Genomic DNA, 16832 nt, shown 5'->3' on the forward strand with positions numbered 1-16832 from the left:
TGGTGCACCTGTCGGCTGGATTTTGGAATCAGATCAAGTGTTGTTCACTTTTCTTTTCTTCATTCCTTTTCTTGATACCTTTCAGTATATCATCTTTCAACATCTGATAAGATCAAATTTATCTGTACCATCGATCGACAACTTCAAGATGGCTTCCATCTATCAACTCAATCAACCGTCTAATCCCTTCTGGGATCTTTTCAACGGAAACCTAGAGAATCATCCTTTCTTTGCTCCTGGAGGCCACCATGGAAGACGTGGACATCACGGCCACCGTCATGGATGGGGAAACCCCCAACAGAGCGAGGATTTTCCACGAGGCACTGAAGGTCCCAACGCAGAGTCCAACGGAGAGATGAAGAACGACAACTCAACATCCGACCCCGACTCTCCAGATAACCAGCACCGCCGTTGTGGCCACTGTGGTAAGGGCAAGGGTGAAGGCCGTGGAGGTCCCGGTCATGGTCCATTTGGTGGAAGAGGAGGCAGAGCAAAGCATGGACACGGCCACCACCACGGTCCTGATCCCTTCGACTACATGAACGAAATTAGCCCAAAAGACGTCGAAACATCTCAAGAAAAGGGTGAAGCTAAAGATCCCGACATTGAGACCACGGAGATCCCAGTATGCGAGAACGACGGCAGAAAATGCAAGAACAAGGGCCACGGAGGCCCAGGTCCTTTCCGAGGAAAGGGCGGCAAATGCAAGTACGGCCATGGCCCTCACGCCGGTCCATACGGCCACGGCCATGGTCCCCGCAGCGGACCATGGGGCCACCACAACCACCCCCACGAGCACGCAGGAATGTTCGGCCGCCGCGGACGAGGTCCTCACCATAGAGGCGGACACGGCAGACACGGCGGGCCCCCAATCGGCCAGGGCTTCCCCTTCAACTTCCTCCGCAACCTCGGAATCCCAATGGACGAGCCCGCCCCCGAAGGAGTGGATTTCACACCTACCATCGATGTGTTCGACACGCCGGCCAAGTACATGGTGCACGTCTCACTCCCCGGTGCGAAGAAGAGTGATCTGAGCATCGACTATGACGCCGAGGAATCAGTCCTGCGGTTGGCGGGTGTTGTTCACCGTCCTGGTATTGACGAGGATATGTATCAGGGACTCGTGATGGAAGAGCGTGGGCGGGAAGTTGGTGTCTTTGAGCGTGAGGTCCGGTTCGGGACCAGGGCTGCGCCAGCTTTTGTTGTTGTTGAGGAGATTTCGGCGAAGTTGGAGGATGGTGTTCTTAATGTTGTTTTGCCCAAGGTTGTTCCTGAGCCGGAGGTTCAGAAGAAGAAGGTAGTTCTTGAGGTTGATGAAAACCTTGAGGGGGAGAAGGGTGATGTGGTTGATGAGAAGGTCCGTGAAAATTTCACACCCGATGAGTCGGAAGTCAGTGACCTTGAGGATGGTGAGGCGAGGGATTATGTGAAGGTTCCAGTGCTGTGATATGAGTCTGTTGGTTTTGAGATTTGATGGTTGGCGTTTGGATCTGAATGTTTAGTATTAATAATTTGATATTTGCAATTAAGAATGGACAATCCCTCGGGTGGTATACATATCAGTACAATTTCCTCGTAGAAACTTGTAATCGTAGCTCATTTCGTTTAGTACAGTAATATCCGAAATCGTTCGGGCTCCTATCAAGAAACAGCTGCGGCCATAGTCAATTTATTTCTCTCGTGGCTTAAGGTCAATTAATAGGTAAGTGTCATCTGCATGAGAATGGTCGAAATCTACCAAATTTGTAGTCAGTGCTATTTCTTTCTACTTCTATCTTAAGTCAATCCTCCCAATGAAAACCACCCATCATGTTGAATGATAACAAGCAAGATTATTCCCACAGGGAAATCAGAAATAAATACATAAAATCTCCACAAGCATGACATGCATTTTCTTGGGCAAAGAGATGCCTTGCACACTTTCGAACTAGATCAATCGCAGTTACCACCATTTAGGCTGCAGGGACTTCTTGCGTGGAGCAGTGAATACCGCCGCCCAAGAATGGCAACTGATCGAGGCGCACAGTCATCACCCGTCGATCTTGATACAGGTCACGGATGATCTTCAAGGCCGCGGCGTCGGCCTTCTTGTCTCCAAATTGAGGGAAAATAACTCCACCATTCACGAGTAACCAGTTGACATAGCTCAATGAAGGGTAATCCTCCTCTTCACTTTCAATATCCTTCAAAGTCCCTTTGTCCAATCCGAGAGAGTACAAATCGGCTTCGACCATTTCGATAACCTCAATACGTTGGCCATGAGCATCCGTCGCGTTGGAGAGGATTGAATAGGCTTCTTTAAACACAGCAGAGAATTGAGTGTTGTCAAGAGTGTTCGGTTTGCTGATAACGACTTTTCCTGGCGCCACGAAACGCGCGAGGCCATCAACATGGCCATCAGTAACATCACCGCCCTTAACACCAGGAAGCCAGATAATATTCGAGACACCAAGCGTTCGCCGCAACTCATCCTCGATCTGTTCCCGGGTTTTGCCTGGGTTCCGGTTTTCATTGATGATCGAGCTCTCGGTGATTAGAAGAGTACCATCTCCATCAACCTCCAGCGAGCCGCCTTCCGTCACAAGCCAGGTCGAAATCCGAGGGCGGTCCATGTTGTCACAGACCTGGGACGCAAGAGACTCGGAAGCAGCGACGGGGTATTTGTTACCCCAGCCATTAAAATTGTAATCAACACCAGAAAGGTGGCATCCATCAAACACGAAAGTTGGTGCCATGTCACGCATCCACAAATCAAGCTTGGGAAAATCATGAACAGGCTGGACGATGATATCGTCTGGGTCGTGCTTGAACCGTTTCTTTGCCTCCTTGAGACGATCTGGGGTGACAAGCAGGGTGACCTCCTCAAATTCAGCAACTGCTTCAGCAATTGCTGAAATATCTCGGGTGGCAGCAGCTAAATCCCGACTGCCGCCTTTATCCGCATAGGCGTCGTTCTCGATCGATGGCCAGGCCATAATGATTCCATCATGGTGGTCCCATTCTGCAGGACGGTACATAGCTGATGCGACAAAAGCTTGTAACTGAAGAAGAGCAACGAAGAAACGTTTGGGGGTCATAGAGTCGGTTGTTGAGTTCTCTTTGGGGCTAATGTAAATGAACCATTTCTTTGCGATGCTTTTATACCTTATCATTTATGACTGTGGTTAATTAATATTTCTGCCTATATGGCGTGGGCAGTGCTTTCCGTCACCTCGATATAAGTTTTCGTCAGGGTCTAATGTAACGCCACAGCCCCGGTCTTCCAAACCCTATTCCAACAATTTACCGCCAAACTACACGTTCTCTATGGCACGCTATGGCTGAATTTGGTAATCATCGTCAGGAACCGCGGCTCGCGGTCCTAAAAGGAAATTGTAATAGGCAGCAAACTCTCAACGGTCCCGCATCGCGTCTTATTGTTTGGCTTGCGCTTTTAGCATGGTATCGCGGGCCCTCGCCAAGGGCGGAGATCCGAGATTCCGGTTCCTGCAGAAGAACTGAGTGATGGATTATTACAACAAAGCATAGGCCAATTTCAGGTATACCGAATTACGCTGGCGTTTTGCATAGTCCAGAGCGATCAACTTTGATCTCCTAATGGTATTGTGCATAGATACCGCTTGGTTTACCAGGCGTCGAAATGAGAACGTAATTATTAAAAATATGTATATTATATAACATAATCTAGGTGGGACTAAGGCAGCCCAATATCGGACCTGTCGAGTGGACCTTCGCAGTCGTTAATTGCTGATCCATCAACACGAGCCACACATAAGCCACAAGCCGACTGTCGCTAAGCCTAGTGGGGAATCGCTTAGTCGCGGCTTACCCTGTTTTGGCTCCAGACACAGCCGCATTTGATGACGGCCGAGGCAACTCGGAGATGAGCGATCCAGTCACTGTACTCCGTACTGAACATAGCTATATAATAGGCAGCAAGGTTCTCCAGACAGCGGAGGTCACTCTGGGCAATAACAAGGTAGAATGCAGAATGCTGTTGAGACTGAGATCGAGACTTTACGTTACAAGAAACTGGGTTGCCCAGCCGGTTCTTCTATCGACCCAGGTTCAATCGACTTACGATATTACAATGAGAGTTTACTGACAACAGCGAAACTCGAGAGAAAGATGATTGTAGCCATTACGCAAAGTTAGCTCCGCTAAGCTGCAGGAAGCTGTGGACCGTTGCCAAGCTTGTCCAGAACCAAGAGGATCCCCGCTTTCAGATCGACAGTAAACTAACAATAATTTGATATTTGGCCAATTATGCACCAAGAGAAACGGTCGCAATTTCAGAGACACGAAGATCCCCGCCAAGTTGACTTGCAAAAAGCGAACATAGCAAGTCCTTCCGCTTTTACGCTGTCACTGCAAGGTAGGGCGATAGAGATAGACCAATTTGCCTCCAGCATCAGAAAGATCTGCGCAACACACTCAGAGTGGTAGAATGATGTAGATATCATTCAGGACTAGTATAGGCTTTTGCTCCGACCATCTTCCGCAGTGTCGATGAAGCTGGTTGAAGAAGTCTTCGTAGACTGTGGCTCAACGGATGCCATTGAACCGCGAAGAAACACGAGAATGCACATCAACGAAGACCAAGCGGTGCGGCTTGAACCCAGTAAAATGATTACTACAGATGATAAGCGCAAATCCTTGCTGGATGCATTAAGTCTCAATCTTTCAGGCAGAGCGGATCATTTCCCATAGACCCATCTCCTAGGCCAAACTAGCCACTCCTGGAACCCCGGGTGAATCTTGCTCTCAATGTCCTCCAACAATTGACGAGAAGCACCATTGACGAACCAGCAGTGGTCAATCAGATGTAGCAAAACGCACCAGTGAGCCAGAAGAACAAGGGCAGCAGGTCTATAAGCTTCCAGATCTTCTTGGAAACGCTTGGAAAGTGAGTAAGCCCACATGAGAACCATACCAGTCTCGATATGTGGACCGGCGAGCTCAAGTTGACGGGTTGAAGTTTCGAAGAACTTCATGGCATTATTGTAATCTTCCCTGTGATCAACTGTCGATGGGGGTCCCGTAGAAGCATTTTGGCCGAGAGTCTGAGCCGGTTGAGAAAAGGGATAGTCATCAATGAATTGACGAAGTTGCGATATCCGGTCCCGAATATCAGGGGGAAGCATAGATTGTTGCATGACCGAAGGACTAGACTGATTAGCTATACCGAATAAACCCGAGATGATGTAAGAACCCACCTGGGGATGAGCATATCATCTTCAAGCCAAATACAGTTCACCAACGGCGCAAGCTGTGTTTTTCGAAGAGAATGCAGCCATGGCTCCATGATAGTTTGAAGTCCATTAACAACAGAGAATAATTCAACTACATTCAAGATCGGGTCCGGCCAACGATCTGTGCCTAACCTAATCGGTGAGGCGCAAACATAGACCATAATCATTGAAGCAAAACAAAACACGGGTTGCCAGTTGCTAGGGTCAATTGGCGAAGTAATAAGTTCTCGGAACTCTTTTAATCCGGCTGCCTGGTGGTAGGCAGATGCTTTGATATATTTTTCTTTCTGGGCAGGGTAGAGACAGGCGCGGTGGAGGGCAGCCAGTGCCAATATCCCATGCATCAAGTACTGATTTGCATAGCCCTCCATGGGTAAGACAACTCGCCAGACATGTCGAGCATCTTCGCGAATTGTGAGACTGTTGCATGTCACTGTGCAGTAATGGTGCATGAGTTCAAGATCGCATGCCCAGTCATCTGTGTTTGAAGGGGTACCAGATGGAGCGTTGGACAGAATATGTAGAAGGTCAAGTCTACTCTCACGTCTGGGGGGATAGACAGCCGGTGTAGAAGATGCGGGAGTGTAAGACTCCCGATGGAAAGGCGACGGGACATGCAGGGCCAAAGACTCCGACCGCGTGGCCAGGGTCTCAGCTGGGGTAGATATGGCACTGCCCGTTCCATGCGCATCATTCGGTCGCGTATAGCTACAAGGAATACCGTGTTTGGTACAGTTAGTACACGGATATCGTTCGTCGCACTGCATCACGTTAGAAAGGTCGCGGTGAAGCCAGAGTACGCACCTTCAATCTTCGCGTCTTGCATTCCTGACACCCATTACGCGACTTTCGATGTGATCTTCTCGGAGCCATCACTAAATAGAGAGAAGTTAGAGACAAATGTCGATTTGAGTGCGGATACGGACACGGACACGGACGCGGATGCGAATACGGATTCGAACGCGAGGCTCCACTTACCCACTTTGACATCGGCTAAGAGCAAAATGCATGTCGCCAGATAATAATAACTCGAATCACAGTGAAAGGAATGCCTGCCTAGATTTGATAGTGGAGATAAGATCTGATTCTGTTTCATATCCACGAGGGTTGGAGTGGGAGGGCTGAGGGATTGGGCCTTCTTATAAAGACCGATGGACCCTAGATAGAATGAAAATATCTAAATCTTCACTTTTCAGCCCAAGATGGCTTCAGGCGAGCATAATATCTATGGTTACAATCCTTCAATTCCGGCAGCTGTCATCTTCATTATTCTCTTCGGTGCCTCAACTGCCTACCATGCTTACCAAATCTACAAGTCACGATGCATGTACTTCATTCCGTTCTTGATCGGTGGTATCTGTAAGTTGTTCAATTGCTTTCGCGATATGCTTATTCCTAACCTCTATAGTCCAAATTATCGGATACATCTGTCGCGCAGCCTCACATGACAATTACTACGGAATTCCCCTATACGCAATTCAAACCCTCCTGATTCTGCTCGCTCCTCCACTATACGCCGCATCTGTCTACATGGTCCTAGGCCGAACAGTGACCTACCTCCAGGCAGAAACTCAGAGCTTGGTGCCAGTGAGATGGATGACAAAGATCTTCGTGTCTGGTGATGTCTTCTCGTTCCTCCTACAGTGTGCTGGTAAGTATTTCAACTCCAATGGGGAACATGCCCAAGGTAATAATCTCACAAAACCCACTCATATAGGTGGCGGTCTTATGTCTGCAGGAGCATCCATGCACCAAACAGGTTCAAACGTAACAATCGGCGGTCTAGTCATCCAACTACTTTTCTTCGGCTTCTTCGTGATTGTCACGACAGTCTTCCACTTCCGCATCTCCCGCCATCCAACCTCCAAGTCACAAAACGACCTTATCCTAACCCAGGGCCAGGGTTGGAAGCAGCGTAACTGGTTTACTGTTATCTTGGCGCTGTATACTGTCAGCATTCTGATTCTTATTCGGTCTGTTTACCGTCTTGTTGAGTATAGTCAGGGATACAGTGGGTATATCATGACACATGAGGCGTTCATGTATATCTTCGATGGATTGCTGATGTGGATTGCTATGGTTGTGATGAATGTATATCACCCGGCGGAGATCCTAGGTGATGGGAAGGATAGACAGAGTGGATATACGGAGACGATACAGTTATAGATCGAGTTTTGTTTAGCTCTATAGAGACGGGTATTCAACTTCTGCATGGAAAACAAATAGCCAACGCCAGAAACAAACAAGCAAAACATCATAAGCCGTAATCATATCATCGTGATCTGTAGTCATTACTTGACCGAGCATCATAACTTTTCCTCACCCCATTGCCCAAACCATTAGCATATAAACCAGGCCGCTTAGACACGGCAGAGCCGCGCGTGGACACAGGCAACAAATTTCCCCCATATTCAACGTCCACACTCCGACGCATACGTGACAGGCTAATAATCTTCTCCATCTCCAGCGCCTGCAACGGTCCCTCCCGTTCAGCCGGCGCAGCAGCCTTCTTCCGCCCAGCCAGCCAGCGCCGACTGCCAACACGGAAGAAACCACCAATATCATCAACGGTCAAGGCAACCCAGACAAGCGGGATGGAAATCGCAAAGCCAATGCCGAAGGTATACTTAGCCACATAGCCAAGATTCAAATTATCGAATTCCTTCATATTGATCGTGAAAATGGACGTGATAAACGACAGCGGCAAAAAGACGATCGTGACAATGGTGAAGACCATAATCGTCTTACTCTGGCGTGTAGTACCAGCAGCCTGATCACGCGCAAAGCGAGCCTCGAAGGCATTGGCATGTTTCTGTTTTAGATCTAGCAGGTCAGTGATAGAGTGGTAGATGCGTTCGGCCTGTTTATCCATTCGATCGATATCCTTGAGGTGCATATCGATAACGCGCTGCTGATCCTTGAACCGTTTCTTCACTTCGACCTGGGAGCGATGCTGGCCTTGATATGTCTCGCAAATAACATCTTGGAAATCGATCAGGACGTATTTTTGGTGTTCAAGGACTGTGCGTATCATGTTTAGTTCGTCGCGGATGTCTTTTGTTTCGGCTAAGAGATCGGTTTCTTGTCCGATGTCTAGGAGCCGGTCAACGAAGAGTGGTTGACCGTCTTCGTCGCAGTAATCGCTTGTCAGGCCATCTTCGTCGACCGATTTTGAGAATGATCCGTTGAGCTTGCGGTGGCTTTTTAGCCAGTCGGATGCTTGCACGGAGGCGTGGTTGAATTGGTTAAATAGAAGAGTCTCCTTGTCCGTTGCTATACCGATGGATGACTCGAACATATCCAGGAATTGGTATTCCTCATCGCCTAGCCGGTGTCGATCAAAGACTCCCGAGCATCGACTTGTAATGATAATTGCTAGGTCATATACTGACTTGACCGGGTCGCGAGTCTTGGAATTGATATCCTCGATAATCCCATCTAGTACGTTGAGCGGGTCGTTCTTGGGTTGGTCCCATCTTTGTGGGAACCCTGTGACAATGAGGTTCGTGCCGAGAATCCACATCCACAGTTGGTCGACCATGAAGATCTTGGGGTCGGAACCCATCCCTGGACTTTTGGTTTGGTATCGATATACCACTTGGTCCTGGTCGCGGCTCCTGGTATCGATATTTGGGTAGAAGAATTGGTCTAGTGTTCTGCGGACGTGCAGAGAGGTTGTGGAGGATGAGAGATGTGCATCGATGAGCATTTCGTCTCTTGTGCGCATTCTCTTCATTCCTCCTGGAATGAATTCCAATGTCTCGGCGCGTTGAATAGCATCTTGCATCTTTTGTCTTCGCTCTGTTGTCTCGAAGTGGAGGTATGGCATGAAGACGCAGATGTTACAGGCCGAGACAAGAGGATGAGGGTCTTTGCACATTGATGACAACAGAGGCGATGATCGAGTCTGTTTCTCACTCGGTCCCCAAGGCGACTTGCCTTTTGTTTCAGACTTGGGGGTCCCTGGTACACTTCCCGACTTGCCACGTTTCTGATTCTGGTTCTGATTGCTTTTGCCTTTCTTCGCTGGTTCATCTTGGGAGTGTGAATCGACTCGCTCCATCTTGCCGCCTTTCTGTTTGCGAGATGTATGCTCTGGTTTGGCTTGTCCTTCTGACAGCTCCTCCTCGGTTTCTTTCTCTTTCTCTTCCTCCCATCGTCGCATCATCGTCCGCGGTGTGTTTTGACACAACGGCCGCATGAAATGTGAATGAGTCCGCTGACCTCGATGTTGATAGTTGAACGATTTCTCCAGTCCCTTAAAACCATCAACATCATGAGCCCCCTCCTCAATAAATGATTTGGTCAGCAAAGCTTCCACCCAGGCCATATTATTAGCAGGCAGATGAATCCACCTGAAATCAGTCGCGCGACTATCGGCCGGAATAGTCGTCACAGCCTGCTTGCGAGGATTCTCTCGATCCCTGCCATACAGCAGATCAAAAACAGACATGCGCTTGACGCGATTCTCATTGTGGAAGTTGCCAAAATCAACAACCGTCGCATCAAACGCAGCACAGGCATCCTTGATATCATCAGACAGAGATTCGACATTGTTAAACGGCGCCAACAACAACACAATATCCTTGCGCTTAAATTGCGCAGCCCTGAGAAACGGCGTACTCCCAAAATTATCCCTGACCCTCCTCTTCAAATCATCTCTCTCAAGCAAGCACTCCACAACCTCGCGATGTCCACCCTGCGCAGCAAGATGCAAAGGTGTAACGCCATTCAACAACTGAGCATTCACCAACGCCCCAGCCTTCAGCAAAATCCTCACAATGCCCTCACACCCCTTATCACAAGCATTATGCAAAGGCGTCCAACCACCGTCACTAGCAGCATTGACCGAAGCCCCATGCTCAAGCAACAAGAGCACAATATCAATACGGTCATGAGCAGTAGCAACATGCAAAGCAGTCTTCCCCCTCAACTCAACAGCATCAATCTCAATCGCCTTCCCCGTCTCCCGGCTGGCAAGCAACATCTCAGCAAGCCCCCAATTCCCACTCGCACAAGCCCAATGCAACGGCGTCCTACCCAATTCATCAACACCCTCCTCCCCCCCAAGCGTAACATTAGTCGTCAACAACAACCTAACAACCTCCTCCCCCCATCCCCACCGACAATCCTTATCAGCGGCAAGATTATGCAAAGCATTCCTCCTCCTCAAATCCTTCTTATTCACATTCGCCCCACGGGCAAGTAACAACCCCAAAATCCTCCCATGATTCTTCCAAGCAGCCATCATAAGCGGCGTGCGCCCCTCCTTATCAACACAATCCGCCGAGGCACCAGCGCCAAGCAATAACTCCACAATCTCATAATGATTTCGCTCGACGGCGCGGTGAAGCGGGGAGAGTCGGGTGGTTGCGACGTCTGTCTTTGCGCCTATGGACAGTAGGTATTTTGTTGCGGCAATGTTTGCGCGTTCGGCGCTGCGCATCAATCCTATGCGCAGGAAATTGTCTGTTAGTTGATTTGTGTCGCGCGCGAGGGATATTGTGTGTGACAGGGCTTCTGGGTCGTTTGTTTCTGCTGCGCGGAGAAGGCGTGGTTCTAGTCTCTCGTGGTCGCTTGTTAGGCTGGAGCGGGAGGGTGGCATTTTGGGTGGATTGGTGGTGCTGTAAATAGTATAGGTGGGTAGTATGGTATGGGTGTTGGTGTAGGTATTATAAGAATATTGATATTGGCTGAATTGTTATTCCATGATGGGTGTGAATAAGATCAAGTCGAGAGTTGAACTTTCTGGCAGATGCACTTGAAGCTAAGAATCGAACCAAGCTCAACAGGGAATGGGCCCACAGTAGCCCAGATCTGCAAAAAAGAAAGTACTGCAGTTTGGCCCCTTAATCCTAAGTGAAGCTGCGGCCCTCGTATTGGGTGTGGGGTAGCGGATTGTACATGTGGTGGACTAAACAGACTTGTCCAGTGGGGCCTTGGTTATACTCCGTAGGCAGATTGGATGATTGACTCGTCGAATTTGGAATTGACTGTGGGGGACAGGGAGACTTAAGATGGAGGGCAATTTAGAGCGAGTGTGACATGTGACTAAAGAGAATACAGTACGGAGTATCACTAGAAAAAGTAGATATTAAATCCATATCAAATTACAGAGGAATCGAGGAGTTGTAGATGCTGATATGCCTGATAATTATGACTCTCCATGCTCCGAAATTAAAATGTTCTTGCTTTTTTCGCTTTCCCTGTGCACGCCCGAGTGACAAAATGCGCCTATCAACAGAAAAAGGGGAACAAGATGTGGTGAAATCAGTATCTGAGGGCTGTAGGGGTTATTTATTTTTTTCCCTTCTTGGGCACTTCCTTCAGGATATCATCGAAGCTCATGTTCGGGTTGAATCGACTCATAGGGCGCGCGGGTGGTTCGATGGGGGCAATGCCTGCGGGAAGAGGCAGGGCTTCCAGTCCGGGGTAGATTGAGTGGCGATGCTCCGACCGGGCGCCAGCACCAGGAGAACGCTGGCGCGGGATGGCAGGGGGAGGCGGGGTGAGGCCGCCTCCGGGGACCATCAAGGGGTTTGGCTCAGAGGATGATCCGGCGGAGGAGTGTTGAGCCTGGTACGGGGACGAGATGGAAGACTCGGCGTCCTCGTAGGTAGCATCTTCCATCATGGGAGGATCAATCAGAGCGCCAATCTCAGCCCATTGTTGGGCGACTTGCCAACAGTGACTACGGCGGTAGACACCTTCAACACCGTTGATAACCACATCAGTCGGTAGACTGACAACACCAGCACCGCCAGCAACTCCAAACCAGCTGCGAGCAGTCTTGGTGTCGTTGTGGATCCAAGGAGCACCACCGCGAGGGGCAATGCAGAGGAAGTACTCGACGCCTTCGCTGAAATGGACGTCGGGGACATCCACGACGAGCATAGGCAGAGCCTGGATGACACAGTATAGGAAGATCCACTGACCACAGCGGAGATCGGTAATATCATTAATGTTCTTTCCCTGGGCACAGCGACGTTCAAATTGCATGAAGCTCTCAATGAAAGGAGTAGGCCGCATGCTCTCCCGAGTGTAGGAGCCCATCAACACAGCGTTGACGTCGGAGTTCTTGAGCTTCTTGGTACTCTGCTTGGCTTCCTTTTTGGCGTCCATGGGTTTGCGATGCAACGGCTGCAGCGAGGGGAACTGAGGAATGTCAAATGGAATGGGAGGCAGCACGGGGGGAGTACTGCGGTCGTATTCGCTGAGAATATGACGCAGGGCGCGAACTGCCATCTCCTTGGGTTCGGAAGTAGCTGATGCTTCACCTGTGCCTGAAACATCGATGGAACGGGTTGTCAGTGCTGTGCGGTCAACCAGCAGGTCGTATAGATCGGTGAAGTCGTGATACAGATCGAGCAGGAGGAGACGGTTGAGACCGTTTTCCTCGAACTCGTTCTTCTTCGAGCGGGCCTTGGGTGGCCACGAGCCATACTTCTGTCTGTAGTATTGGATGGTGAAGCGACGGAATTCGTGGAAGCTGGCTCTCCAGTTCTTGAAGCGGACCACCTTACTTTCCTCGGAGGTGTTCGAGTTGGCGGATCCGGAGAAGACGAGGAGGGGAAGTCGAAATCTGCGAGTTTGCCGTAGAGACCACGGAGGCGGTTGTCGAGATCAATAAACGCTCGCTCCATCCGCTTTTGTGTGATGGGATGGATGAATGTGTACTTCGGGCTTCTAAGCTGCTTGAGCTCGTCCAGTTTTCCAACACCGTGCACGAAGCCTTCAATATAGAGCGGGTAGTAGCGTAGACGCTCACCCAAAACGATGGCCTCGATAGTCTTCTCCCGACTTCGTCGAACATCTGCCAAACGCAGTTCCTCGCAGTAGTTGCTGAAGCTGGACGTAGCGGTTTCACCAAAGTTGGAACCGTCCAAGTTTGAGAATTCGAAACGGGCCAAGAGAACCGCCACGTCCATGAAGATCGAGAACAGTGTTGCGGACTTTGGCGAGGCAATCAAAGACTGTCCAAGGAGGAATGCGAACAAGTTGCGGAACAAGAGAAGTGTCTCGGTATCGTCTTGCTGCAGGCGCGCCTGGGGGTTGGAAACATCGCAGTTCAAGGGGATAGGCAGGTAGAGATGGATCTCCTGTACTTCCTCTGGGGTATCGTCGCCAAAGGCCATTCTCTGACTTCCGGCACTATCATCGTCGTCATCGTTCAGGCGGTCCTGCGGCGTCAACGGAGGCGACATCGGGTTGAGCGATAATGTGCGTGTTGGTTGCTCGAGATCATTCTTGGCATCGTTTCCGCGGGCGAGGTATGTGAGGGAGGGAGATTCAGCGAATATGGTGGAATCGACCTTGAATGACGGGGCTCGGCCGGTGTTCTGCGGGAACAGATACACGTAGGTATCGCCCTGTTCATTCCAGAGTTCGGGAATCTGCGAAAGTTTATTCACCATTAGCTTCGGTTGGGCCATTGAATATGATGTTTCATACCTGTTCTCCCCGAGATAACGGCGAAAGATCGTACACGACCTTCTGGTCGAGACCGGCAATCCACGCAGCCGGTAAAGAAGGAGCGAGCGGCCTTTTGTCAATCGAGCTGGCGCGCGACCGACCCGGCATCCAACTCCTACGCTTCGAGGGTGTGCTGGGTCTGGAGTCTGGGTTCGATCCCGGGATAGCAAGTCCCGCCGAACTAGAGGGTCGGCTCATATCCCGACCCCTGCTCCGGGGGCGAGCATCGGATGGTGAGCTCGGGGCGCTGCTCGCCAGATCTTGGTTTACCGCCAAGAGGGAAGGCGGCGGCGGAAGGCCTTCTAGGTCAAGAGGATCCGGCATCGTACGGGGTTCTGAGAACACCGCATTTGGGGTCGATACATGACGAGTAGGGCGGGAACTGCTTCTCCGTCTGTTGGCGGTTTCTTGGAACTCTGTTGAAACAGGTGAATTTTGTGACTCTCGATCTTTAGATCCCAGCGAGAAAAGGGAAGAGATGCGCTTCGCCGACTTAACGGGAGCCGACAACATCTTGCCGGGTTTGTGTAAAAGAGGAAGTTGGCTACTCAGGCGCAATTAGACGTGAGGCGCATGGAATGGGAGAGGTGACAGAGAGGGAGGAAAGGGGATAGGAATGGATCGGCAGGAGTGGGAAGAATGGGACAGGGAATGGGGAGAGCAGAGCTAATGTAATGACAGCTTATGATCTTGTTGCGATTTTATGAAAAAGAAAAAAAAATTCGATTGGGTTCCTTTTGCCAATAATAGATGGAGTTGGCTGTGCATGTCTTGGATGTGGGCCTAATAAATTACGTAGATATAATGTAGCAGCCTTATGTCTATACTATACATGTAGTTGATACTGAAGTCTCACCACTTGCCGGTTGCCGTGGTATGTGAGAGAACTGAGCTTGGGCGAGTATATATTTTCGGTGACAATATATTGTAGGCGTTCTCGGTGCAGTCACTAGTATTTACTAGTCGATCTGATGCATATAATGCCGGAATCTGGGATTCACGGTTATATGCAACTAGTATAGTGACACATCTCGAGTGATTCGTATTTGGTTCATTTGGACAGCGCTACTTTACTCTACTCTGCGCAGTGACTGCACTGTAAACATTGGTTGTTCCTGCCCCTGGATATTGTCCCGCCCGATCTCGGACCCGATATGGAGTAGTCAGCTAACATTTCCATGGATGATGTTATCCACCATTTAATCTGATCCATTCATCTAATTTGTACATTACTCTGTACATCATCATGGAACAGGGAAAAGCTCCAATTGACCTCCTATGTGGTTGGCCCAACCCCGCGCTCCTCCCCGCCCCCGATCTCCGCCACTCCGCCACGACCGTTCTGTCTGATCTCTCAATTGCCAATCCAGCCCTGCTTTATGGCCCCGATGAAGGCTATGAGCCACTGCGCATCCACATAGCCTCGTGGCTGAACACGTTCTATCAGCCTTGTGAACCGATCTCCTCCCAGCGCATTTGCATCACCGGCGGGGCAAGTCAGAACCTCGCGTGCGTACTACAAGTCTTCACAGACCCAATCTACACGCGCAATGTGTGGATGGTCGCACCAACCTACTTCCTGGCAGCCCGGATCATGGACGATGCCGGGTTCGCCGGGCGCCTACGTGGGGTTCCCGAGGATGACGAGGGAATCGACATTGACTTCCTAGAGCGAGAGCTGCGCGCCGCAGAAGAGAAAGCCATCCAGGCTGGAAATACAGAGCCGGTATGACAAATCCCACTCGGTACATCTGGTCAGAGGATACTGTGCCATCCGTTGTGAGATTCTGGACTGACGTGCCCCTCCTTTCCCTGCAGAAGCTGAAACCACCGAGGCCCTGGCGGAAGATCTACAAGCATGTCATCTATGCTGTCCCAACCTTTGCGAATCCCTCGGGAATGATCATGTCGTTGCGCAGACGGGAGGCGCTTGTTCGCCTGGCCCGTCGCTATGATGCGCTGATAGTCACAGACGACGTTTACGATTTTCTACAGTGGGCGGTTGTCCCGGCCGACGTGGATTTCTTTAAGTGGGCGAAGAAGCCTGAGGCGCATTTGTCTGATCGCGCATACATCCCGAGGCTGGTCGATGTGGACCGTTACTTGGACGGTGGTCCGGCTGATGAATGGGGACACGCAATAAGCAACGGCAGCTTCAGTAAGCTGATCGGCCCTGGGGCTCGAACAGGCTGGGCTGAGGCGTCTGAAAAGGTTGCCTATGGAATATCACAAACGTATGGAGCTGCGTGTCGTTCGCTGATCCCTTTACAGCCATAAGCTAACCCAATATAATAGTGGCTCTTCTCGATCGGGCGGCGCACCTTCCCATCTTTGCGCCGCAATGATAGACCAGATGTTTCCCACAGAGATCCTTCAGAAGCACATCTGCGACGTTCTTCAGCCGCAATATTCCTTGCGGTACGACCGACTACTGGCAGCAATTAAAGAGTACCTCCTGCCACTAGGTGTGACAGTCCCCGCACCAACCGCCGCGGCCGGAGGATACTTCATCTGGGTCACTCTTCCAAAGCCAGTGCGCGCGTCTGATGTGGTTCAACGAGCGCAAGCCGAGGAACAATTACGTTTAGCCGCGGGCGATCTCTTCCAGATCCCTGGTGACCCTCAGGCTGGTGCTTTCTCAGACCATCTGCGCCTCTGTTTTGCGTGGGAAGAGTTGCGCCACTTGGATGAAGGTGTGCGTAGGCTAGCGCGTGTCTTGAAGCGTATTATTTCGTAGGCCGTACAGCCCGTATTGGCTCCACGTCTAGCCATTTTGGACGACCGGTCCGTACCGGTTCCCACTGGACGCGTGGCTTATGCACATATTGGGACAATCTCAACTATATAAATTTATACAAGTAGGAACACCATCCCGCGATGGAAGTATAGAACATGGATGCAATGCATCTCATACAGAGTACCTGGACCAAGTGCATGTGTATATTTGCAGGTACCCGATGCCGGATATACTCCCAATCTATTTTTGGTCCAATGATCTGATTAGTCAGGGAAGCGCTGCGCTCGACCTTGGAACCTTCAAACTTTGGATTGTTGACCAAACAACTCACCTCATCTCTTCTACTTTCTACTCTACTAATTACAGTATGG

General features: G+C 50.2%; 7 protein-coding genes across 7 annotated transcripts; 3 read left to right on the forward strand and 4 right to left on the reverse strand.

Annotated features, from left to right (window-relative positions):
* Nucleotides 1-148: 148 nt before the first annotated feature.
* N7508_009705 (Hsp20/alpha crystallin family protein) lies at nucleotides 149-1447 on the forward strand (the record flags this gene model as incomplete). Its single annotated transcript, XM_058467768.1, has 1 exon — nucleotides 149-1447. The coding sequence occupies one exon, from the start codon at nucleotides 149-151 to the stop codon at nucleotides 1445-1447; it is 1299 nt and encodes a 432-aa protein (XP_058315614.1).
* A 505-nt stretch (nucleotides 1448-1952) lies between these two features.
* N7508_009706 (agmatine deiminase family protein) lies at nucleotides 1953-3077 on the reverse strand (the record flags this gene model as incomplete). Its single annotated transcript, XM_058467769.1, has 1 exon — nucleotides 1953-3077. The coding sequence occupies one exon, from the start codon at nucleotides 3075-3077 to the stop codon at nucleotides 1953-1955; it is 1125 nt and encodes a 374-aa protein (XP_058315615.1).
* Nucleotides 3078-4697: 1620 nt separating this feature from the next.
* N7508_009707 (Zn(II)2Cys6 transcription factor) lies at nucleotides 4698-6125 on the reverse strand (the record flags this gene model as incomplete). Its single annotated transcript, XM_058467770.1, has 3 exons — nucleotides 4698-5166; nucleotides 5217-6013; nucleotides 6057-6125. 3 exons carry the CDS (start codon nucleotides 6123-6125, stop codon nucleotides 4698-4700), a joined length of 1335 nt encoding a protein of 444 aa, XP_058315616.1.
* Nucleotides 6126-6454: 329 nt separating this feature from the next.
* On the forward strand, nucleotides 6455-7418 carry N7508_009708 (RTA1 domain-containing protein; the record flags this gene model as incomplete). The annotated part of the gene is made up of 3 exons (XM_058467771.1): nucleotides 6455-6611; nucleotides 6661-6903; nucleotides 6970-7418. The coding sequence occupies 3 exons, from the start codon at nucleotides 6455-6457 to the stop codon at nucleotides 7416-7418; spliced, it is 849 nt and encodes a 282-aa protein (XP_058315617.1).
* Nucleotides 7419-7524: 106 nt separating this feature from the next.
* Nucleotides 7525-10857, reverse strand: N7508_009709 (ankyrin repeat protein; the record flags this gene model as incomplete). The annotated part of the gene is made up of 1 exon (XM_058467772.1): nucleotides 7525-10857. The coding sequence occupies one exon, from the start codon at nucleotides 10855-10857 to the stop codon at nucleotides 7525-7527; it is 3333 nt and encodes a 1110-aa protein (XP_058315618.1).
* A 692-nt stretch (nucleotides 10858-11549) lies between these two features.
* Nucleotides 11550-14237, reverse strand: N7508_009710 (uncharacterized protein; the record flags this gene model as incomplete). The annotated part of the gene is made up of 3 exons (XM_058467773.1): nucleotides 11550-12834; nucleotides 12885-13621; nucleotides 13704-14237. The coding sequence occupies 3 exons, from the start codon at nucleotides 14235-14237 to the stop codon at nucleotides 11550-11552; spliced, it is 2556 nt and encodes an 851-aa protein (XP_058315619.1).
* Nucleotides 14238-14970: 733 nt separating this feature from the next.
* N7508_009711 (aminotransferase-like domain-containing protein) lies at nucleotides 14971-16461 on the forward strand (the record flags this gene model as incomplete). Its single annotated transcript, XM_058467774.1, has 3 exons — nucleotides 14971-15450; nucleotides 15543-15958; nucleotides 16020-16461. The coding sequence occupies 3 exons, from the start codon at nucleotides 14971-14973 to the stop codon at nucleotides 16459-16461; spliced, it is 1338 nt and encodes a 445-aa protein (XP_058315620.1).
* Nucleotides 16462-16832: the final 371 nt, after the last annotated feature.

The sequence above is a fragment of the Penicillium antarcticum genome (genome assembly GCF_028974205.1).
Source record: "Penicillium antarcticum strain IBT 31339 chromosome Unknown utg000009l_segment0_segment0, whole genome shotgun sequence".
NCBI lineage: Eukaryota > Fungi > Ascomycota > Eurotiomycetes > Eurotiales > Aspergillaceae > Penicillium > Penicillium antarcticum.